Source organism: Ambystoma mexicanum, chromosome 6p (assembly GCF_040938575.1).
Source record: "Ambystoma mexicanum isolate Mex_15411 chromosome 6p, UKY_AmexF1_1, whole genome shotgun sequence".
Lineage (NCBI taxonomy): Eukaryota > Metazoa > Chordata > Amphibia > Caudata > Ambystomatidae > Ambystoma > Ambystoma mexicanum.
The window spans coordinates 371,534,943-371,560,818 of NC_090935.1; the positions used below are offsets into that span (position 1 = coordinate 371,534,943).

The following is a 25,876-nucleotide window of genomic DNA, read 5'->3' on the forward strand; positions in this document are numbered from 1 at the left end:
CTAACAGATTGATGTGGAGCCTGGACTCCGACAGAGACCAAGTTGTTGGCATGAGCACCCCATCCTGTGAGGGAAGCGTCCGTCACTACAGTCACCTCCGGCCACCGTTGCCAAAACGGTTCCCCCTTCATCAGGTTCCCTTCGTTCACCCACCAAAGAAGACTACAGTCACCTCCGGCCACCGTTGCCAAAACGGTTCCCCCTTCATCAGGTTCCCTTCGTTCACCCACCAAAGAAGGTCCTGGGATCCGTCAACTTGCCTGAGAACTGCGACCACTGCATCTTGAGGACCCATTGCAGGGATCTTATCCACAGCCTGGCCTCTGGCACCAGAAAAGTGCAGGAAGCCATGAGGCCGAGCAACCTTAAGAACTCGAAAGCCGGGAGACTCTGGGCATGCTGAAACTTTTTTTTTTAAAACAGTTTTTATTTTATATAACACACCAAACATTACAATACTTGAGACTTCCATATTCAATTCAACATCATAACATTACGTTCAGCATTCTTCAGTCCCGTTTCCTCCCTCCCCCCCAACTTGAGCCAATATGTCCGTGTCGTCTGCCTGTGATTCTTCAGGCGGGTTTATCGTCATCTCTGTATCCGTATCAGCATCACTCTGATCGGACTGGGGGTTGGAGGGCCTCTCATAGTAGCCACCAGCTGTCTCCATTCAATTAGGGGTCCTACCTCCTCTTCCCCTCCCCTGCAAACCGTGTCAAACCAAACAGCCGTTTCTGCCTCTGCCCATTTTAAGAGGTCAGGCCACCACAACTCTATTCTTGGCCTCTGGGCTGCCTTCCGGCACATTGCTATCCTTCGTTTGGCCAGGATATATGCTAGATCTTTCATTTTGATCTTTCATTTTGTGCCGTAAATTGCGTGGCCTAGGGAATCCCCCCAGCATGCATGCCCAGGCCGACTCCACCTCCAGTGTAATACCGATTCCTGCTAGGCGTGTCTTCAATTCTAGCCAAAACCTCCCCACCTAAGGGCAGGCCAGAACATGTGTAGTAGCCCAGCCTCCTCCTCCCCGCACCTAGGGCATTTCCGAGTCATTTGGCCACCAAACCTGGCGATCTTACTGGGGGTGATGTATGGCCTATGTGACAAATTGAATTTGCTGAAGCCTTGCGTTCCGGGACACTTTTTATGATATCTTTGGGCTCTTTCCTAGAGCCCATCCGACATGGGCTCTCCCACCTCTTCCTCCCAAAGTTGTCTCAATTGGGTCAATTCCTTCCCCACCTTGGACCCAAACAGCTCGTATATGCGGCAAATCTCATGCCCACCCTCTGAAATATCATATCGCCTCCATGGTGGCATCCGGTTGTTCGGTGAGCACCGCTGTTGGCCACTTTGCTCGCACTCTCTTGACAATTCTGGTGTAAGTTATATACCGCCCCTTATGCACCCCCATATCTTCTATCAGGTTCGGGAACTCTAATGCCCCCCCTTCTAGCCATATGTCTCCCAAGGTGGCCAGGCTCACTGATTCCCAGTACTTGCGTACCCCTTGTATCAGCTGGGGATCCTCTCCACATAGTGCTGCTAGCGGCACCTGCATAGAGTATGGAGCCGGGTATCCCGCTATCTGCCACGCTCTGTGCCATATCTCCCATCCCAGTGCCAGCAGCCCAGCCATCCTCAGGACCCTTGGCTTGGGCAGCTACACCACTTCTCTGAGGAAGAAAGGGGTCAGTTCCTTGCACAGCAGCCTGGATTCTGCCATCTCCTCGTCGGACAACCACCTCGCTACATACTGCAGCTGCCCTGCCAGATAGTATAGCTCAAAATTTGGCAGATTCATCCCTCCCCCGTCACACGAGTTTTGTAGTTTCCAAAGGGCCACCCTGTTCCTGGAGTTGTTCCAAATGAAGCCCATACACAGGCTATGGAGGCTAGCGAAAAAGCGTCTCAGGATCACATGCGGGATGTTAACAAAGAAATGCAACAGTCTGGGCTAGAATACCATTTTAAGCAGAGCAGCTCTCCCCATCATTGCCAGGGGTAGCCTGGACCAGAATCCCATGCTGTTTTTAATTCCTTCTACTGCTTTTACCGTATTGCATGTTGGATGTTCTTCTGCCGTATGGTATATGTCAATTTCGAGGTATCGGAACAACTTGGTATGCCAGGGTATTGGTAATTTTGGCAAGCTCCCGGGCAGGACAAGCTTCTATCTCCCCAAGGGGAACACACTAGACTTCTTGGGGTTAACTGCTATGCCGGAGAGAACGGCAAATTGCTCCAACACGTCTAGAATGTATTGCATGTTCTCTTCTGGGTAGCGCAAATACAACAGTATGTCGTCCGCATATAAAGAAACAAGATGCATGTCACCCGTAGTACAGATACCTATCTCCTCTTAGACAGATGGCCAGTGGTTCCAGCGCTAATATGTGTAACATAGGCGACCACGGGCAGCCCTGTCTAGTGCCTCTGCTTAGTTGCCATTTGTCCGATATGATAGCACCCGTTTGACCGTGGCGATCGGGGAGCTGTATAACATTTTCACCCACCTAAGGTATCCTGGCCCCATTCCGTAGCCCTCTCAGGTCGCAGTGAGCCAGGGCCATCTCACTGAGTCGAAGGCCTTGACCGCGTCTAGTGAAACTATTACCAATTTACCTGGGTCTTCTTTTGTATGGTCAATGATATGATGCAATCTTCTGAGATTATCAGTTATATTCCTGCCCGGGACGTAGCCTGTTTGATCAGTATGTATCAGTTTACCAATGACGGCCTTAAGCCTATTTGCCAGTACAGCAGTGGGGATTTTACTATCCTGGTTGAGCATCGATAGGGGTCTGTACGACCCACAGTCCGTGCTAGGCTTGCCCGGCTTCAGAAGCGGAATAATCACCGCCTCTCACAGGGTCTCCGGTAGCCTGTCTTGCTCGTATGACTCGTTAAGCATAGCCAGCAGCGGGGGAAGCAACTCTTGTTTATAAGAGTTATAGAATTCACTCGGAAGCCCATCCGACCCGGGGGCCTTACAGGTGGCGAACCACTAGTAATTGTAATAGGGGCGTCCAGGTCTGCGCGTTCTGCCTCATCTAAGGTGGGTAGGCCTATATCCTCCAGTGTTACCTGGATTTCGTGGTCTCTTGAACCGCCTGGGTCCTCAAAGATGTTTATAGAATCTCAGGAACTCTTCATTCACCCCCTCCTGGGTATTCTGGGTCCGCCCTCCCTCCCCTTTGATTTCCCTGATCACCGTTTGCGGCGTCTCGTTCTTGTATAACCAGGCCAGCAACCTGCCCGGCTTATCTCCCCCTGCGTGCTGTCTCTCCACATATTTCTTATAGTTTAGGGCATGCTGAAACTTGTTCACCAGCTGTACAAAATCTGATAAGCCCTTACCATGGGAGGTGAACACTTCCCCAAGGACGTGTCCAACACAGCCCTGATGTACTGGAGCTGTTGGGAAGGTGTCAGGTGCGACTTCATTAAATTCGGGGAGAAGCCCAGCCTGTGGAGGGTGCGGCAGGTGACAGCGAGATGATCCAAAGCTAGCTCGGGAGAGCGTGCCCGGGTCAGCCAGTGGTCCAGGCAGGGGTAGACGTGAATTCCCCCTGGGGGTACGCTGCAACCACCACCATGAGCTTGGTGAAGACTCTCGGGCAGAAGGCAATCCGAACGGCAGGACGCCAGCCGCAAACCTCAGGTACTTCCTGTGTGCGGGATGGATCGGCACATGGAAGTATGCATCCTTGAGGTCCAGAGACACCAACCAATTCTGAAGTTGAAGAGCCTGGAGCACTTGAGAAAGAGTGACCATCTTGAACTTGTCCTTCCTAAGAAGTTTGTTCAACCAACGCAAGTCCATGACGGGTCTCAATCCCCCGTCTTTCTTCGGGATTAAAAAATAAGGGGAATACCCACCCTTGTTCCACTCCGCTACAGGCAACAGTTCTATGGCACCTTTCTCCAACAGGGCTAAGATTTCCTGCACAAGGAGCGGATCCGGATTCCTCAAAGAGTGTTTCCCCAGTGGATTGTCGTGAGGCCGCTGAAGGAAGGGAAGGCAGTAGCCGTGGGCTATGGTATCCAAAACCCACCCATCCAAAGCAATGGCCCGCCATTCTTCGAAATGCTGAGACAGTCTACCCCCATCCGGCAAACCATGGGAGATGGCCTCACGACTGTTTGGAAGTGGCTGCGGCAGTGCCTGAAAGCAAAGAGGCAGCTGCCTGAGCAGCTTTGGCACCACGATTTCCCTGACCACCACAGGTACTTTTTCGCTGGCTATCAAATGAGGAGTAGATACGAAAGAACCTCCCCTCCACCGCTGTCCCCTAGGACGAAAAGGCAGAGGTTGACGCACCACGGCGGTTAAAGACTTTGTCGCAGCTGTTGAGGTCTGCAACCTCTCAAGACTCTAATCAGCCTTGCTGCCAAATAAATGAGCGCCATCAAAAGGCATGTTCAGAAGACGGGCTTGCACATCCGGAGCAAATCCCGGCTTCCACAACCACGCAAATCTGCGTATAACGGTGCTCGCAGTCATGGACCAGCTCACACTGTCAGCCGTATCCAAACCCGACTGAAGGGCCTCACAAATGGCATCCTTACCATCTTGCACGATAGCAAGGAAACCATCCCCTTTCTTCCCACTCGGGAATACGCTCAACCGCAAAAGCAACACAAGCACCACAGATTGTGCGAAATCTTTGCCAAGGCACACGTAGAGTTGGCCGATTTCAAGGCCATGCTCCCAGCAGAAAACACCTTCCGTGCCCAACCGTCAAAGCGCTTGTCATGCCTATCTGGAGGGATGGAAGGGTACGTTGCCTGCCTCGAGGTAGCCGTAGCCGCCTGAACCACCAAACTCTCAGGAGTGGGGTGAGTGGACAGACAGCTGGGATCACCAACGGAAGGGCAGTATTTCTTAGTAAGATTTTTATTTACAGCAGGAAGAGATTCCGGGGACTGCCAAGCAGCTGCCGCCCTTTTCTGCAAGGTAGAATGAAATGGCAAAACAGGGTCAGAGGACGGACCTTGATCCAAGATGTATGTCAGATCATCTTGCACAAAGTCTTCCGGAGGACTAAACCAGCCCAGATACTCCGAGACTCGTGCAATGAGTTTCCTATAAGAAGACTCTGCATGAGCCCCAGGCTCAGGTTTACCAAACTCCACTTCCGGGGAAGTGTCCAGTCCACTTTTATCATGGAGGGTCTGTTTCAACTCCTCCAACGGACTGCCCCCCCCAAAAAAACAAAAAAACAACAAAAAAAATTAAATCGGAGCATCATCAGGGTCACCAGGTTCCTCAAACTCAGACCTTTCCTCCTCTTCAAAAATATCATCCAGAGATGGTTGAAACCCAGGTCTGGGGACAGAAGAGGGCCTGGAGGCCAAAACCGGCCTCACCGGCCTTCGTGTAGCCTTCCTTGGAGGATCCACAATGTCTGGGTACTCCACAGGCAAATTCCGAGAAATAATTCCCAAAGGCACCAAAGGCTTAGACGTCGACACAGGTGCTGATGGCGCTGTGGGCCGATACGACGACAAGGCGTCGATGCCCGAATCGGACGGACATGGCGCTGAACGAGTCGATGCCGGAACCGAGCCCAGCCCTCAATAGGTTGCTGCGGTCTCGCTGGGGACGAGGACCGAGACCTAGAGACATGTCTCTTGTGACCTTTTGAAACCTTGTCCTTACGGGACCTAAACGGCTCCCGATGTGTGTTGCGTCGTGAACCCAAGCCCAAAGGCTTGAGAGCCACAGACCGAGACTGATCCAGGTCGGCTTTGTCAGAAGGCTTGACCGGACCCGTGCCTTGCGATTGAAAAATCGCCATCATAGATTTCTTGAACGCTGCCCATTCCTCTGGAGTCGAGGACTTCGTAGGGCACATAACCTTCCTCGAGGCACCATCCTCCGAGGAGGACGGGGAAGGCGACCGGTGACGGCGCTTCCGCGAGTGCCAGGATGAGTAAGACGAGTGGGTGGAACCACTCTGGAACCGAGAACCCTGCGATTCCTTCCAAAGCGGAGAGTCACCCTGGCGTCATCGGTAGAAACCCCCTTGGACTTGTAAGTCCGGGACTCAACAGGCTTCGAGCCCCTACCCACCTGTAGCTTCCCCATCCACTCCCGCAAGACCTTTGCAGTCAGCGACAGGCCTTTTGAGCAGTCGTGGGTGTCGTGCGACTTGCCGAGGCACCACAAACAAATGTGGTGGGGGTCAGTAAGCGGCATCTTGGACTTGCAGTCCCGGCAGGTCTTGAAACCGGACCGCGGAGTCGAAGAGAAAGACATCTTCAATGAAGAAAACACACGAGGCGCCGAGTCTCACGAAGTTAACACGTTCGCGGAAAAAACATAACTGAGGCGCTGCGTGTCCTATTTATAACACCCTGTGACCTCGTCCTCGACGGAGGCCCTCGAGGGACATGGACCCGACGCAGGACGCCCTCTGCCGAAAAAGTTTCCGAAGTGCACAGCTGTCGACATTACATGTCAAAGATGTGGAATGCCTTGGAGGACACAATCCATTTGAATATTCCATACAAGATAAACTAGATCAAGTGGTCGAACATTAAAATATCTAATTCAGAAAGAAATTGGCCAAAATGTACATGCTGCCACCCTGGGACAATATTATAAGGCTGAAAGAATTCCCAGAGGACTAAGGGTCTTGTAATCACCAACCTTGTCTAAAGATAGTCCGACGTTCATCAGGAAATGGTATCGGAAATTAAACAAATATTCTTTAAACCTCACCTTATTGACTATTGAGGATTTGCATAATCTCCAGAAGTTAAGCTTGGAAATTGAGGTGTGAACGTTTATGCAACATATTAGTTACTCTTACGTATGGGGTTGTAGCTGAAGGCCCTTAAGTGTTTGCACTCATACTATTAATTGAATTTGATTCAGTGTTTATAGGATCTAAAATCACTTTATAAGTAGCGTGCGGCCCAACAGATGAATGATAATAACATGTTAATATGTGACAGGTTAACAACTTTGCAGGAAAGGCAAATGAACATGACATAGAAGTAATACAAGAACACACAAAATCAATACTAATTAGGTCACTTTTGTATTAACCAAATCAATGTTGGTTAAACTATTTTATTTCTTTGATCCTTTCAATATACAAAATTTCACCTGCTGTTGCAAGGTGTAAAAAAAGAATTTACAGAACCAACATCTAACCGTCACATTGGGTGACAAGTTAGATTGAGGGGTAGCAAAAATGCTAGCGTACGCAACATTAACAAGCAAGTTTTTCCAACAGTCTCGGTTTTCCTGCTGAAGACACACTAATCACGTGCCTTCAATTGATACGAAGCACAATTTAAATTATACCTCTATAGCAAGCTTCAGCAGTAATAACAAACCTGCGCTGAGAATGGAAAAGTTCACTGTTAGTGCCACGACATGATTTGGCAGACAAATTTGTTAATGTGCAGATGCCTGCAGCAGCAAAAGAGAACGGAAAAAAACAAATAGCTAGTAATTTCTTGCAAATGTGTTGTTCCAGAATGCTTTTTCCTCCGGACTCCCAAACAGGCACCAGAATATGTATATATGATAGTCCATAGTCGCGAAACGGACAGTCCCGGCCATGTATTAGCTTAATCGCTCCAACTTTGCTTGAAGTGACTTGAAGTTTCCAATGGTATTATCCAAAGCTAGTGTTGGATTCATAGACTGAAGCTCCACAAGATAAAAACAGAGCGCATCCAAGCAAACTGTGGTGAATCGCCTCCTGTGGACAAAAGACAATTTCAGTTTCAATTTAGAAACATCCACCAATTTGTATTTTAAATAGAAATGTCTTTGTTTATTAAAAGAAATGGCAGCGACAATCACAGTTATTGCAAATGTTGCCATACACATACATTCAGGTTTCCAACATTTTTAATTAACAAAAACATAAAGAAGGAATACGTTGTTGACCTGTAACTCCTTTTCTCCAGCATTGGTATCTTTCATGGATTCACAAGCTCTTGAATATTTTCCATCGTCAGGCTAGTAACATGACTTCCTTGATAACATGACATTTCTAAACTGCTCGTCACTTTAGTGCTCTATTATTCTGGGTCATACTGCCCCCAGCCAGTTAGACAGGTTCCCACAGCACATTCCCTTGATGGCCATCTTCATATTTGGCAGCGCACGTAATGTGGCAGTATGAGCCAAGAGGAGGTAGGAGGGAGGGTCACTTGTGAGTCCATGAAAGATACAATGCTGGAGAACAGGAGTTACAGGTAAGCAACTTATTCCTTCTGCAGCATTTTATCTGTCATGGATTCACATGCTCTTGAATAAGATTATACAGCAGTACATATATATATAACCAAAAGGGGCATAAGCACAGATGAACAGAAGCAAACAACTCACCTCCAAAACACTCACCTCCAGCGAACAGTTTGCAAAGCACTGCCTGGCCTACTCGAGACTCCTCGCTGGAATCCCTATAAACGCATTAGAGCCATGTGAAGGTATGGATAGGCCTCCACGTGGCTGCCATGCAGATGTCGAGCTGGGGAACACTGGACACGAATGCCGTAGTAGAAACCACGGCTCTCGTGGAGTGTGCTCTTGGTCTTCCTGGAAGGGGCCTGTTGGCCAGATGATGGCAGTGGGAAAAGCACAGCGACAGTCACCTCGCAATGGAATACTTTAAAGGGCGTTACCCTTGCTGACTGGTCTCAAGGCAACAAACAGTTGTGACCACTTACAGAACTCATTTTTGCAAGGCACATAGAACCTTAGGGCTTGGACGACATCTTCAGAGTGTAAGGATCGCTCCACCAGACACCAAGGAGAGCCAAAGAACACCAGCAGGATCAACGGTTCATTAAGGTGGAATGCCTATGGGACCTTAGGCATGAAGGCAGGGTCTGTACGGTGAAAGGCAGTTTGCAGAAAAGGGCTTGTAGTTTGACCACCTGTCTGGCTGATTTAATGGCAACTAGGAATGCTGTCTTCTAGGAAATAAATTTTAAGGATGCTCTGTATAGAGGCTCAAAAGGAAGGCCCACAAGCTTTCAAAAGACCATATTGAGTTTCCAAGCTGGAGCAGGGGCATGAACAGGGGGAAACGAACAAAGCAGTCCCTTGAGGAATTCCTTGACCAATCTATATGACCACAGCAAAGGCTGACCTGATTTATGCGTGTAGTGTGAAATGGCAGTTAAATACACCAACTGTGCCAAACAAGCTTTTGCTAAAAACAGGAGGTATGGCAAAACTTGCGCAGGCTGAACCTATAATGGATCCAGTTGCGGCGTTGGACACCACCTGGTAAAGAGCTTCTACTTGCTTTTGTAGCAGGACAACATAGATACTGCTCTTGCCCTGGCTATGATTCTTTTGCTTTCCGGAGGCAAACTTCCAAACTCTAAGGCTGCAGGAGCGTGGTCTAGCACTTACCCACCGTCTCTGAAGAGCAGACCGGGAAGCGGAGGCAATCTAATGAATGGAGCAACCGACAGGTTAGGCAGGTGTGAGTACAAATTTGCTGGGGCCACCAGGATCATTGTACAGCGGCTCTGTAGGAGTATACTGAGAACTTGAGATAGGAGAGGTATAGCAGGGAAAGAGTAAAGGAACAGCCCTTCCCATTAGACCGACAACGCATCACACAACCTCCCTTCTTGGTGAAACCGGATTGCAAACTTGGTGCATTACCTGTTGGTCACTTTAGCGAACAAGTCGATCTCCAGACGCCCCTACTTGGGGAAGAGATGGAGAACTTGGCTCTGGTGAAGTTCCCATTCGTGGCAGGGTCCAAGTTCTCTGCTGAGCGAATCCGCTATCATATTGTGAATCCCAAGCAGACAGAAGGGAATTACAAACATTCTGTGTGCCAGCGCCCATTTCCACAGCGTCTGGACATCTGCAGACAGAATTGGAGAGCAGGTCCCACCCTGTTTGCAGATATGGAACACAGTGGTGGCGTCTGTGAAGGTATGAACTACCTTGTACTGGAGCTGTGGTCTGAAAGATTTCAGGGACCAGAACACCGCCCTTAACTCGAGGACATTGATGTGCAGGTCCTTCCTGTTTGGGTAACCTCCGCACTCTGGCATGAAATTCTCCCATGCAAGCTCCCCACCCCTCCAGGGAGGCATCCGTAGTCACTGTGACTTGATGCGCCGGAAGGCAAAGGGGGACTCCCTGAGTGAGGTTGAGATGACTCCACCATTGGAGAGCTTAGCAGAAGGATGGCGTGAGGCAAATCCCCCCCGGAAAGATTCTTCATGGGACCGCTACTTCTTCTACTCCTTCCGGGTCTTGGATGAGAATGACTGACAGATGGCTCAGCAGGTCAAATAGTGGTCCAGGTAAAGACAGTAAAGACGCTGCTCCCGATTAACTTTGATGCAAACGTTCTTCAGGAGCTGTTTATACCCGAGTCATTATACTCAGGGTTTGGAAAATTGTTAAATCCATTTATTGTGGTTTTCTGTAATTCTTTTTATTGTTGTATATGGATGTGTATTTTGTGATTTGTATTTTTTAAAACCATGCTGTGTGAGGTTGGGTTTGACTCATACCAAACACTGTTATAAGTGTTTATGCTTGTGAATTAATGATTAAAAACTAAGAAAACTTTTTTATAACAGAAACAACAAGTACCAGGTCTATTTTTTCAGGACTGAAGGTACCAATACTGTGGGGTACACACCATTACATGGTGTAATGATCGCCTTTACATATTAATAACGTTCTTCAGGTTCCATGTCGAGCATACCATAAATAGGTTTATCTTTCTCGTGTCTGTCATCTCCACGGACTCCTGCAGCCCTCAGACGGATGATTGGAACTCCGGAAGCAATGGAATAGGCCGAAATTTCACCACTGTGGTTGAGAAGTGTAGCAGCACCAAACTGGAAGATTAGATGGAAAAAAGTAGAAGAAATAGACCAAAAATGTTTCAATTGCTAGAAGAGAAAATTCTCAAGGACTCCCAAAACTTGACGTGTGGTAACAAATCTGAAGATGGCCACCAGGGGAGGAGCTAAGGGGACCTGTCTAATTGGCTGTGGGCAGTACAACCCAGAATTATTAATAGAGAACTAAAGTGACAAGCAGTTTAGAAATTTCAAGGTAAACTTCTTTAATGTTACCGAGGATTCCCAGCCTGACGACAGGGAATATTCAAGTTCATGTGAATCCATGAAAGACCCAATGCTGAATAAAAAGAAGAGTCTATTAGATAAATATGGGGGGAACCTTGGCGGCTGGTGCTTTGTTTTTATGCATTTTTTATACACAATGGGTGTTCTCGAGCAGGAGTCTTACAGTGCCTCAAGTAGCATGAATAGCCTACAGACATCAAATCATGCAAACACTTTAATATAAACGTTGATACAAAAGTGCTTGGCATCTAATGTCTGGATCCACAAGTCTTGCACAGGTAACTTCCCACATTTGATGCACGCTCTGTGGAAACTTCCCCACATTGCAGACATTTGCCATGCACTGCATGATAACAGCTCTGTTTGCGCTCTGCAGACTAATGGTGCACCACCAGATGCTCGTTTCCCACAAAACGAATGGAATTAAAATCAGACCAATCTGGAGTCATGCTGCTTCTCAATAGGAATCCACTCAGAGGTTCAAGTAGTAGAAATGACTTACTGTAATGTTCTTTCTAAGGATTCTTCTCCTGCAGATTCCTTATATGACAGATATCCTCATCCAGCTCTGCTGCTTGGAAACATTTTTGTCAGGGTGCATAGTGGACCTTGACTCTGCTGTCGATCCACCTTGCTCGGTGCTCGATCGTCCGCTCCGGACAGGACGTCAGGCGTCATATATAAACCACGTCACTTTGCCCCATACCTCAGTTCCTCCCCTTTCCCCGTACTTGAACGCTGCAGAGGGAAACGATGAGAAGCAAGGCTCACCACTCACCAGCCTGTAAAATGGCAAACATCCCAACGGGTACACCCTGCAGAATTAGAAAATGGAGAGATTATTATTTTTTTAAAGCGACTAGACAGATATAAGCGATAACATCAGAGTCATCACCAGGTGTCCCCTCGCTAGACCGATGCGCCAAGTTGCAAGAACTTTCTGAGCAGGGATGGATGGGAGGGGCGATGAGGAATTTGCGGGAGAAGAATCCATAGAAAGGATATTACGTCAAGTAATTTCTCCTTCAATGTATTGCTTTTTTTCCTGCAGATTCCTCGTCTGATAGACTACCCAAGCAGTTAGGATGAGGGAGGCAGTCAGAAAGTGCTACAGTAGCAGATTTCGCAGAACAGCCATACCAAAATGTGCATCAGCTCTGCGGTCAACATCCAGACAATTGTGCCTGGTAAACATGTACAAGGATGACCATGTGGCCGCACGACAGAAGTCTCAAATGGGAACTCCTGCATGCAAGGCTGTAGAAGCCGAGACCCTGCTCGTCCAGTGCGCCCTGATGCCGGAAGGAAGCACCCTGCCTGCAGATTGGTAGCATTCTGTGATGCAAAGATTAATCCAATGAGATAGTCTGCTTAAGTTACAGCGGGTCAGATTTTTGGAACTCCGACGTCCTAGCGATGTTAAAGCGCAAGGTTCTTTTGGGATCTAAACAGTGGAGCCTCTCCTCCTCAGAGGGATTTGGGGGAGGGTAGAAGACCGGTAAATCTATGGACTGAGAAAGGTGGAACTCAAAAACCACTTTCGGTGTCCACAGCGCCGACTAAGCTATATGAGGAGAATTACCTAGCTTGGAACATAGGGTAGACACATGGGTGCTCCTTCCCATCTCTCAATCAGCCCGGATCTCACTCTCCAAGATGGTGATCCTGCCGAAATTACTCTATATCTTTAATAACATCCCGATCTGGCCTACCAGAGGCTTCTGGAACCGACTAAAGAGCTTGATGATTAAATTGATATGGGCAAGGAAGCAAGCCCGCATCTTGTTAGATACGCTATGTCACCCGTATTCTCAGGGAGGTCTGGATGTCCCCGACCTTTTCTTATACTACCTGATCACCCAGGTGCAATATTCTGCCTGGTGGTGGTCCCCCACTGGCGAACTGCCTCTCACACGACTCGAGAAAGCACTTACCCAGACAGATAATCTCAGAGGGCTACTATGGGCCTCGTGGGAAAGATACACAATGTCAGAAGTACAGCCTCTAGATATCACCCTCAGAGCGTGGGACCGTATGGCGAAATGGGCCGATCTGGGACAATGGTACTCTCCCACCATGGCCATATATCACATACGGAGCATATCAGTTACACAGGAAGCCATCTTCCTACAACACTTCACAAACCTACAGATCAACACAATAGGAGATATCGCCCCTGATGGAAAATTCATAGACTGGGACAACCTTAAAGCTAGGGGGAGATTGGACCCCCATCACGCAATTATTGTATTTCCAGCTTCAGGAGGTATTACGGGCCAAATGGCGAGACTTTCCAAATGCGCCTGCCACGTCCACATTAATGGTATACATCACCTACCCAATATCCACCAAGAAGCTGGTCTCGACCCTATATGGCTTAGCACGATCAATCAGACCCCCCATGAGCAAACCCACAGAGGTAAATGGGAGCTCAACTTGGGTCACACTATCGGATGACCAGTGGAACATTATACACGCCCAGACCAGATCCATATCCATCAATAACATATTTTGCTTGATTCATTCAAATTCCTCCATCAGATATACTACTCCCCACTCACCCTGCACAAGCTTTTCCCACTTAGGCCCCCGAGCTGTAAGAGATGCCACCAGACGACTGCAGACTTATGTTGCATGGCTCTGCCCTCGAGTTCAGTCTCTGTGGTCAAAAATAGCTGAAGCAATATTGACTATGACAGATACCTGCATTCCACTTAACCCTGAAGTCTGGCTGCTGGCCCTAATCGAGACCGGCACCCGCAGTGAGAACCGCATTATCTGCATGGCATCTGTGGTTGCCAGATAGCTTGTGGCACGAACATGGGGATCCAACAGGGCACCCACATTTCAACACTGGCTCAATCTTATGCCGAGCTGTGAACAGAGTGAAACAGTACAACATGACACTTCCACATAGCAGCAAACCCAGGGACTACTTTCAGGAGCTTTATGGCCAGAGATGTGGAGCCCGGAACCGACACCAGTGCATAGGATCCTAATTGGCAATGCCTAATAGCTGTCCCCTTCAGATGGCATCATTGTGACCACCCACTGGTAAGGGCTGATCCATCAAGGTCCCACAGGGAGCAGAAACGTTTCGGACTACGCTCATATAATTCACATTCTATTGACGATGGTGCTAAGCCCTGCACTGAGGCTGCCGTAATAGTGTGCAGGTTAAGGACGTGTAAAAGCAATGGAAGAGGTTGTGTGGAGGGGGTAGGTAGGCAAGGGGCACTTTGCCCCTAGTTGGTGTTATTGTGTATTGTTTTACATGCAAAAAAGCAAATAAAAACGGATTAAATAAAAACAAACAAACAAAAAAAACACTTTCGGGAGAAAGCCAGGTCTGACATTAAGGGAAACCTTTTCCCCAAAAAGACACAGGAATGGAGGCTTGCAGCACAATGCCTGCAACTCACTAACCCTCCTGGGTGATGTGATTGCAACCAAAAAGGCTGTTTTCAAAGACGTCTCAAGGAACAGGAATGCATGGGCTCAAACTGAGCGGCCATCAAGAATGTCAGAACCAGATTAAGATCCCAATCTGGGACAACAAAAGGAGATGGCGGAACCTCATTTACAAGGACCTTCAGGAAGGGTCATAACTGGGATCGTAAAGAAAGAACTTTGATCCGGGGACCTTTTGAACACAGACGTGGCTGCCAAATATCCTTTGACTTTGGTAACCTGAAGGCCTGATGAGGCCAGTGACAGAAAGAACTCCAAAACTGTAGTGGTGGGGCAAGAGATGGGGTGGGTCGATCTCGATTCCTTGCACCACGCCTCAAATCATCCATCTGAATGCGTGCAGAGATCTCATACACGGTCTGCGTGCAGCTAACACCACCTCAAGTACCTCCTCTGAGAGGTCCCAGTCATCATACCTCATCCCCTTAAGAGCCACGCATGTAGGTTGAGGGACTCTAGGGTCTGATGGTGTACCGGACCACGTGACTGAGTAAGGATATCCGGTCGCCGAGCCAACAGTGAGGTGGACATATGGACAGATCGGAGTACCACGTTCTCCTTGCCCAGTCAGGAGCGATTAAGATAATGGTTGCTCGAAACCTCTTCAACCATTTGAGAACCCATGGAATGATCGGAATCAGGGAGAGAGGTGTGGAACGCGTCCCCCAGTGCACCGTTCATTGGGAATTCCCTCACACAAAACTGCCTCACTTCCTGTTGGACTTCGTGGCAAACAGATCCACTGCTAGGGTAACCCAACGAGAGAAGACCTCCTCCAGGACTTCCTGGTACACTTCCCACTCGTGAGAGACTGTGCTCTGCCTTCTCAGAGCATCCGCCAAGCCGTTCTCTGTCCCTGCTAGATGAACTGCAGAGACCGAGATCCGGTTCTCCAGAAACCAGAACCACAGCTGCATCGCCTCTCTGCAAAGGGGGAGGGAGCGCATGCCACCCTATTTGTTCAGGTAGTGCATGGCCACCATATTGTCTGTCAAAACCAGTACATGCTTCCCCTTCAGAGAGGGTGCAAATGCCTTCAGGACGAACCTGATGGCTCGCAACTCCAGTCTATGTGCCACCTGGCCTCCACTGCTGACCAAAGGCTGCTCGCCTGCCTGCAAGTCATCGCAGTGAGCGCCCCAACCCTTCAAGGACGCATCCGTGACCACCCTGGCCTGGGGCCACAAGGGTTGTCTCGCCAATATGTTGCTGCTGCTGGCCCACCAATAGAGGTCGATCACCAACCTAGACACCATGAGAACATCCCTGAAAGTGCCAAAGTACTGGGACCACCGACCCTGCAGGAACCACTGCAGGAACTGCATCTGCAGTCTGGCCCTAGAAAAATGCAGGAGGCCATGAGACCTAAGAGGTAAGAGGAAGGAAGCCGCTGGTAAGGTGGTGTGGTTCATCTGTCCGATGCAGACGACTCTCCACAGGAGGAAAAGCCTTCCCCACCCGAGTGTCTAGGACTGCTCTGATAAACTTGAGCATTTGTGCTGGTGTCGTGTGGCATTTCTGCAAGTTAAGGGAGAAGCCCAGCCTGTGTAGTAGCGAGCAGGAACCCTCCAGATGGGACGAAAACTGTTCCATCGACATTCCTCGGATCAACCAGTAGTCCAGGTACGGGAATACATGGGCGCGAGATCTCCTCAGGTGAGTTGCGACTAACGCCATGAGCTTGGTCAAGAACCTCAGAACGGAGGCCCACCCAAAGGAGCACCAACCCGACCCTCTCTGCTCTGGAGGTACCACTTTCACGGCACCCTTCAAAAGGAGTAATTACTCACCATAATGATCTTTCTACAGATTCTTCTGCTGCAGATTCCTCAACTTGATAGAAATCCATCATCCAGTTCTGCTGTTCAGAAACTTTTCGACAGGGGGAGTTAGTTGACCTAGACTTGGCCGTCGATCCGTCTTGTCCGGCTCTCGATCATCGGCACCGGAAGTGACAACAGGCATTGTATATATACATATAGCACGTAATTATGCCCCATCTTTCAGTTCCCCCTCGCGTTTGAACCCTGCAGAAGGAAAAACCAAAGGAGGAGGCTCATCAGCCGTTAAAACTTTAACATGGATACATTCCAACAGGGGGATATAATATGGCATTTATAATGTGCCTATACACAAGTGTTTCAAGGATCCCCCAACAAGAAAGATAGAAACAATGTAAATATTTTTTTCAAAGAATGAGAGAAGTGGTCATCTAAGAACCATCACCAGATGCCCTCTCGTTTGGACAGAAGCGACAACCCACAGAACTTTCTGAGCAGGGATGCATGGGAGGGTCGTAGAGGAATCTGTGGGAGAAGAATCCATAAAAAAATCATTACGGCGAGTCATTTCTCCTTCAATGGATTGCTTTTCTCCCACAGATTCCTCATCTTGATAGACTCCACAAGCAGTCAAATCTCTTAAACCTGGATACAGGAAACCAACTTGCACATTGTTCAACTAGCTACACCCCGAGGATACAAGCCTCTGAATATAGATAGAGTGGTACAAAGGGGATGGGGATGGCCATAATTATCAGGGAATACCTCAACATCTTTCTTTCTAGTTCCCCTACATTTGAGGCCTGTGAAGCTATGCTGTTCAAACTTACTATGAATCCTATGTCAAAACTTTGCATCCTTATTCTTTATCGGCCTCCCATTGTCACTCCTCTCTTCGAAAAGTAGCTATTTGCGTTCATAGGGTCCCACACTAAAACTCTAGCACCATTGTTAGTCCTTGGGGATTTTAACTTCTGGGCATTTAACCCTTCGGATTATGAGGCCTCCACTCTGTTAAAACTGCTTAAGAGCATCGGTTTAATTCAACACGTAACTATACCTGCACACCAAGGGGGCAATATTCTAGACTGGATATTAACCAGAAACCGGTTATCTCCACTCTAGATATTCAAACTTGCTGCTGGTCAGAACACCGTACTATACAGTCTAACATTAAAACCCCTAAGACTTCAAGGAAAAATGCACGTGCAATCCTTGCAAAGCGCTAGTAAGATCTCCCAGGAGGGATTTGACTTGATTGTCTGCCCACAGCTAGCCTCCCTGGATGAGTCAGGGCCTCTTGAACAATAAAGAGCTCAATTTCGTATCCCTTTCAATAAGGCCTTTGAAAAAATTGCATCAATTAGGCTTACTCTTAATCTAAACACATCAAAAATCAATCGTTCTCCCCGGAAGTTATAGCAGTCAGAATGCTCAAGCAAATAGAAGAGTGAAGCAGGAGGAAAATCCCACAGACTCTTCACTCAAGACATACAAGGAAGAAGCTAAGAGCTACTTATTCTCAAAGCTAAAAAAGACAAGCTAGATTATGGGAGAAAAATCTAGCTCTAGGGAGTTGCTCATTAGATTGAACAAACTCAAGGGCATAGTGCCAGAAAATGCATGACGGGTTCACCAAGAAAACCAGCCAACATCTGCCTCGTATCTCAGCTGACAACAACACACCAAACCGTAAAGCTTCTAACATTGAAACAGACATAACTGTCAATACATTTTCCTTTCACACCGTAACAGTGGGTGAAGTCTCAGATATCGTCACTAAAATGAAACCCACGTAATGTAACAGACATTTTTCCTGCCTCATATTTCAAGGAATACCCCCTCTAATGGCCCATCAGTGGTAACATTTATTAATCGATCCTTCAAGGAAGAACTTGTTCCCGACTGCATCAAAGAGGCCTGGATCTCCCCCTAGTTAAATATGGAGAACCTAGATCTAAATGACCCAGCTAACTATAGACCATTACTAATGTACAATACTTGGTGAATGTCATAGACAAGGTTGCATGTACTTAGTATGACACCTTTGTAGAACAGAGGGAAATCTTGGCTAAAGGCCAATCGGGTTTCAGGAAAAAACACAGCACTGAAACAGCATTGGTGATGTTAAATCCTGAGTGCCGTATATCAGATGAGGGCGGGCTGGCCATGCTGTTGCTGCTTGAACTGTCCACCGCCTTTGACTTGGTGTATAGTGATATTATGGCAGATAGGCTAGCTAAGGTGGGAAACTGCTCTGGATTGGCTGTGAACCGGTTTAGGTCCTTTCTGGGACCAAGGAGGGCTAGTGTTACGAGGGAGAACTTTCAATCACATCAAGTCCAACTCAGTTGTGGTGTCCCTCAGGCCTCATGCCTCTCACCACTACTGTATAATATATACTCTAAGTCACTGTTTGATCTCCTGGACAGCATGGGTGTCAGGTTCGCAAATTATGCGCACGACACACAGATTGTCCTGGAACTCTCTGGACCCAACGATGAAGATTTAACAGTAAGGGGGATCTTTGCTGCCATCAAAAAATTATTGTGGAAAACTCTCTTGCATTGAACGATAGCAAGACTGAAATCTTGATCTTGGCAATATATGTGAAGTGAAAAAAAAACAGATAACTAATATAAAGCCTTCCTGATTGAAGGCACCAAGATACCGGTCTCCGACCATTTGAAAACCCTGGGGATATTTTTGATTCTAATTTGAATTTTAAAAACGTGCCTCACATCGAACTTCGACCTGTGTCTTCATGACTAAGCTTCTCTGGCAGATCTGCCCATATTTGTCAGAGGGAAAAAGAGCTCTAATTGAGGCAGCCACCAACAATACAAGGCTTGACTACTGTAACGGGCTGCTGGTTGCAACCTCACAAGCCAATATAAATATACTCCAGACTATACAGGATGGTGCAGTCAGAGCCATACGTGCTATGAATCGCAGAGACCACTTAACACTTGCACGCAGGGAGCTGCTTTGGGTCGCTGTTCGTGAGAGAACTCAGTTCAAAGCACTAAGCTCTCAGATTAAGACTGCCTTTCCGACGCACGCTGAGATCAAACAAAGAAGCCTTGCTAATTGAGCCCTGCTTTCTATTGGTAAGGTTTGGAGGTGCCAGTTTCAACTCTTTGGCCTCAAGGATTTGGAATGCCCTACCACAGTCTCTCAGGAAGCTCCCTTCAGTGGCACAGTTTAAGAAAGCACTGAAGACCTACCTCTTTGACGGGGGAGGAGATTAGGAAGATGCATCTCACCACACTGACTTTACTCTCTCGAGGTTCCTTGTTTGTATGTCTTGTGAGCGCGTTAGTGGCGTGCTAGCGCTATATAATAAAACCCGTTAGAATAACAGAGGGCAGAAAGATTAAAATAAGTAGATTCTGTAGAACCGCCCTTACAAACCTTGCATCAGCTCCCTGTGCCACATCCAAGACATAGTGCTTAGTGAATGTATGCAAGGATGACCAAGTGGCTGTTCCACATATATCCCTAACAGGAACACCACCCCCGCCCCCTCTGGTTGAGTGGGCCCTGATGCCCGCTGGAAGCTCCTTGCCTGCCGATTGGTAACACTCGGATATGCACAAATAATCCAATGTCACAGGGTTTGTTTAGTGATGGCAAGGCCTTTTCTAGACAAGGAATGGGACACAAACAACTGGTCCGATTTCCCAAACTCAGATGTGCGAGCAACATAGAAACTGAACACTCTCTTGGGGTCAAGGCAGTGGAACCACTCTTCCTCTTTTGAGGGATGTGGAGGAGGGTAAAAGACAGGTAAATCAATAGACTGGGACAGATGAAACTCTGAAACCACCTAATATGATAATGATATGATAGTTTATTTGTATCGCACTCATACATGTGTTTCAAAGTGCAACGAGGCAAGGGAGGGGAACAAGGGAGGACAAAACAATGATCTTACTAGTGACAATGAGAACGCGCAAAGGCAGGGGAGAGGGAAGGGGGTAAAGGTGCAAGGAAGAGGGGAGAGGTGGAAAGGGCCGAGCAAGGGATAAAAACAGCTGCTAGTACAGCCAGCAAGGTAGCAAGTGCAAGGTTGAAGATGCAGACAGGGGGTGCCTGATAAGTGCAGTTAAGGGGACTGTAGGGTTACAGATACAGACTCAGGTGCAGGGAGTTGCCAGGAGGCAGTGCGGGTGTGTGTCTGGGTGGGCAGGGACCCGGACCCAAAATCAGAGGGTAGCCAGGTGCACGGAACCAAAGCAGACAGTTCAGCATGGGAAAAGAAGGGCGAAGGCAGAAGCAAAGAGGAAGGTCGAAGTGCTTCCGGAACCAGAGATGGTTCTCCTCAAGTTTCAGAGGGAGGCACCAGCAGAGGAAAGATCTACCCCCAACTCGTTGCTTGGAGAAGTGGCTAACCCAGAGGGAGGTGGAGGAGCGAAGAGCTGGAGTCAGAAGGTATTTACGGAGGGAGAGTTGAAGGTATTTTGTCCCCAGAAAGCCTTGTGGACAATGCAGGGGGTCTTGAATTTAGCCCATGCAACCACTGGGAGCCAAGGACAAGTCTTGCAGTCCTGTTCAGGATGAGTTGCAGAGGGCACCTTAGGAACCCTGGTCTGAGTTTCTCACAAAAGAACTTCAGAAAGGGAGGTTTGCAGCACAAGGCTTGCAGCTCGCTAACCCTCCTGGCAGAGGTGATTGTGACCAAAAGGGCTGTCTTAAGGGATGACAGCTGCAAATAACATGAGTGCATAGGCCCAAACAAAGCCGCCATCAATTAGGTCAAAACCAGATTAAGATCCCAATCTGGGACAACAAATGGGGTTGGCAGAAAACTTGTTGGGAAGGCACTACAGGAACTGACCCATGACTGGAATAGTAAAAAAGGAACCTTGGTCTGGAGACCTCTTGAATACAGACAGGGCCGCCAAATACCCACTGACTGTGGCAACCTGAAGGCCTGAAGAGGCCAGTGACAGGAGGAACTCCATCACTGTGGTGGTGGGGCAAGAGATAGGGTCAGTCTCGCATTCCCTGCACCACGCCTCAAATCTTATCCACGTGTACAGAGATCTTGTAGAAGGTCTGCGTGCAGCCAGCAACACCTGAAGTACCTCCTCTGAGAGGTCCCAGTCATTGTACCTAATCCTCTAAAGAGCCACTACTGTAGGTTGAGGGAATCCGGGGTCGGTGGAGTAAGCACTCGACCCTCCGACTGGGTTAGGAGATCCAGACACTGAGGCAACCGGAGAGGTGGACAGATGGTCAGATCCGGAGGATCGGAGTACCATGTTCTTCTCGTCCAATCCGAGGCAATAGAGGTCATGATCGCTCTGAATCTCTTCAACCTCCTGAGCACCCAAGGAATGATGGGAATGGGGGCGGGGGGCAATGGTGGGGAGGGCATAGTGGAGAAGGAAGATCCAGTCCACCAGAAACGCGTCCCCCAGTGCACTGTTCGGTGGGACTTCCCTTGAGCATAACTGCTTGCACTTCCTGTTGGACAGCCACTGCTGTGGTAACCCACTCATGTGAGACCATGCTCTGCCTGCTCAGAGCATCCGCCAAGGTGTTCTCTGCCACCACCAGATGAACTGCTGAGACTGAGAATTGGTTCCCTCTTAAACAGAACCACAGCTGATTTGCCTCTGCGCAGACTGGCTTCTGATGGAGACCAGAGGCCGCTCACCTGCAAACCCTTTCAGTGAGCTGCCCAACCCTTCAGGGACGCATCCGTGACCACTCAGGCCTGGGGCCAAGGAGGCCAGAACGGTTCCCCCAGCAAGAGATTGCTGAGCGTGTTCCACCAGCCGAGTTTGCAGACTACTTGGGCTAGACACTGAAAGGTCATCTGTGTGCGCTCCCAGATACTGGGACCACTGGTCCCTCGGCAGCCACTAGTGAGATCTCATAGGCAGCCTTGCATATGGCACTAGAAAAATACAGGAGGCCATGAGACCCAAGAGGCAGAGGAAGGAAGCTGCTGAAAGGGTGGCGTGGTTCTGAAACAACTGCACCATCTGGGCTATGTTGCTGACTCACTCTTTGGGAGGAAAAGCCTTTCTTACCCAGGTGTACAGGAATGCTCCGATGAACTGGAGGTGCTGAACTGGTGTCGAATGGGACTTCAAGTTAAACCCAGCCTGTGCAGTACAAGGCAGTTGTCCTCTAGATGAGACAAAAACTGCCCCGCAAACTTCCCTCGGATCAACCTGTCGTCCAGGTATGGGAATACGTGGACCCCAGATCTTCTGAGGTGAGCCGCAACTACTGACATGAGCTTGGTGAAGACCCTTGGCGTGTTGGTTAACCCAAAGGGAAGCCCTTTGAACTGATAGTGCTTGTCTCCTGTGAGGAACCTTAAGAACTTTCTGTGCAATTAGTGTATCGGTACATGGAAATAAGTGTCCTGTACGTCTATTGACACTATCTAGTCCGGAGGTTCGGGAGCACAGAGAATATCTCTCAACGTTACCATCCTGAATTTGTCTTTCCTCAGGAACTTGTTCAAGGCCCTGAGGTCCAGGATGGGGCGGAGACCGCCTCACTTTTTGGGCATCAGAAAATACTGGGAATACCAATGCGAACCTCTCTGATATGTAGGTACTTATTCCATGGCACCCTTGTGCAAGGTTCTTAGTTCTTCCTGGAGCTCATGTCCTGGTTGGATTGAGGGAAGTGGAGGTCTGTCTGGAGGCCTCTTTAGAAAAGGCAGACAATAACTCCACTGAATCAAGGGCCCAGGCATCAGAAGTTATTTCCGGCCACTGGGGCCAATGCCCTGCCAATCGTCCACCAACTGGTGCATCGTGGGAGGGAAAGATCAAAGCGGTTTAGAGGGCACGGGTGACCATGCCTCTGTTGCTGCTTGCTGGCCTCTAGAGGCCATGCTGCCCCTACTGGGACGCAAGAAGCCCCTCTGCCCTTGCCTGGCTTGCGGTAACTGCGTCTTCCTGCCATAGTGTACAAAACATCTACAGCCTCTGCCCCTGGAGGAGAAGCTGAAGACAGGTCTGGCCGGCTGTGCCGCTAGGGCCAATGATTTAGCAGCCAACTTGGATTCCTTAAATTTCTCTTAAAGATTCGTCCACTTTCTGACTGAAAAGCATGTCACCTTCAAAGGGCATGTCCAGCAGCCTGTTCTGAACATTGAGAGAGTAGTCAGAAGTTTTTAGATAGGCTTGGCGTCTCATCACTACTGCTAAACCCATTGCTCTGCTAATGCAGTCAGCTACATCCAGGCACATCTGCAATGACTGCTTGGCTACCTCTTTCCCATCCTCCACCAGCTGTAAAAGTCAGTCCTGCATGGCACCCTCAGGGACGTATTCAGCATCATGTTTCCCAACCTTCCATAAGCCAGAGCAGTACTTGGTGAATCCACAGGCTATGTTTGTGGCTTTGAACCCAATGCTGCCAGAGGTGAACACCTTTCTGGCTAATGCGTCAGATTTCTTTCCCTCTCTGTCTGTAGGCAGATTGGTAGTGGATGCTGCGGGTCTGGTGGAAAAAGAGGCAACCTGTTTAACCCTTTAGGGGAAGGGTGTGCGGCAAGGAAAGAAGGGTCTCCTCTTGCCAGCCTATACCTTCTCTGTAAAATTGGCTTTAACAGGGGGGATGGTATAAGGGTGCTGCCATAAGGAGGCTAAAGGGTCCGTAATGGCTGGGCTGAATGGTATGTCATGCTGAACTGTGGGATCTTTGTCCAAAATATCAGTGAGCTCATACCCCTGAAGAGGTGTGGTTGACGCCTTCAACCCAAGGGTGTCAACAACCCTGTGAACCAGATACCTGAACCTAATATTTTTTTTAAATCTTTCTTTATTAAATTTCACATTAAAACAAAACACAAGCCAACTGGCCCCCCCAACTACCCTCCCCTCCCACCCGCTTCCCACCCACTAACACTCGTCTCGCACACCCACCCGCTCCTACCGCCATCACAAAACATGTTTCCAGAAAGAGCAATAGGTTAAAACACCCCAAGAAGTCTCTTGTTGCCCATAGTTCTATAGTCTAGGGTCCATGAACGACATTGTTAGGCAGAAACCTGTCCAGTTCCCTTAGGGACCACTGCAAAAGGCTTAGGACTACAGGTGTTGGCAGTAAACCCAATTGGTAGCAGTCTGTACCACCCAGATTTACCTGGTAGCTGTGGCTGAGCAGTCAGACTTCTCTCAAGAAGAGTTAGACAGTATATAGAGTATACAAGATAGGTACCAAAATACAGTAGCACAAGCAAACACTGACCAAAGCTTTGGTATCAAAGTATATAATTATTTATTTAAAAGACACACGTAGAAACACTCCAGCACTACTATTGTAAGCAAGTTCAAAAACACAGTCACTATTAATATATATACATCCCTTATTCCTTATCAGACAAGTCTTACTTAACATCACTTATTTCTAACATCACTTATTTCTAGACAGAGGTGAGCGCTTAACTAAAGATGGCACTCCAATAAGTTAAGATAAAGGGAGGGAAAAGGCAGAAATTAGGAAAAGCACACAACACAATACTTTAGAAGCACCCAGCAAGACAGGGAAGTCAAAGTCTACTTGTGAGCAAAAAGTTCAGAGGCCAGGCTCCCTCATGGAGAGAGTAGAACACCAATGCGCCCAAGATCACACAGTTTAAACGGCTTGAAAAGTCTTGCAGGGAGTTCAAAAGGGAATTAGTTCAGCTCAGAAAAGTTCAGTTAGCCAACCTAGGGCCAACCCAAGTGGTACATTGAGGATTTAAGAGACACCCCACACAGACCGTTGCGAGGGACGCCAGGCGGACACAGTACCTTGAAAGTGGAGAGAATCCCCCAGCGGGGGCAGTTGTTCCTGGCAGTGGGTGCAAGTCACGGCGTCGTCCAGAGGAAGAGATGATCTCGACGTGGAGGAAAGCTGAAGGTCGTTGCACTTCCAGGGAAGAAACCAGCCGCGGAGTTCTCCGGTTAAAAGGTACTACCCTTTTATTCGCGGTAGTGGTAAAACGTGGTATCCCGGTTGCCGGGGTGCTTTGCACAGGCAAGGCGGCCACGAGATGATCCGGGAAGGCGAAAAGGCGGGCAAACTGGTTACCCCCACCAGTAAAGGGAAGAAGTCTCTTCGGGATGAAGGTCTCCTCTGTTGTTGGAAGAAGTGGTGAGTCGGTTCAGCAGGGCTCAACCGGTGGTGTCGTCGTTGCAGGTCGGCTCAGCTTCTCCCACTTCGGATTCTTTGGTCCTGTGGCGACGTCTGAAGTTCCAGTCCCCAAAGGCCTGCTTTTATGCAGAAAACCCCCATTCATCAGTCCTAGCTGTCACTCAAACATGCTAAGCAGTGAGCCGGGAGGCTTACTACTGGGCCAATCACACAAGAGTGCGACTTGAGCTGCCGAGGCAAATCAGTCCAGGGTACCTAATCCCCCTCCCACACATCCTGTTGACCCCAGACAGAGTGGCACCACTTTTGGAGGCTTCTGTGGAGAAGCCCGCCAAAAAGTGGAACAAGGGGCTCGACTTGGATTGGAGTTACAGAGGCGAACACAAACGCCATTTTAA

General features: G+C 48.6%; 1 protein-coding gene across 1 annotated transcript in view; it reads right to left on the reverse strand.

The window, feature by feature from the left end:
- Positions 1–7,050: 7,050 nt before the first annotated feature.
- Positions 7,051–25,876, reverse strand: part of NUP155 (nucleoporin 155) — a 1,628,423-nt gene continuing 1,609,597 nt past the window's right edge. Inside the window, exon 35 of the mRNA XM_069627148.1 lies at positions 7,051–7,730. Coding sequence (XP_069483249.1) covers positions 7,592–7,730 — 139 coding nt within the window. The 3' untranslated portion in view covers positions 7,051–7,591. The remainder of the gene's footprint in view (positions 7,731–25,876) is intronic.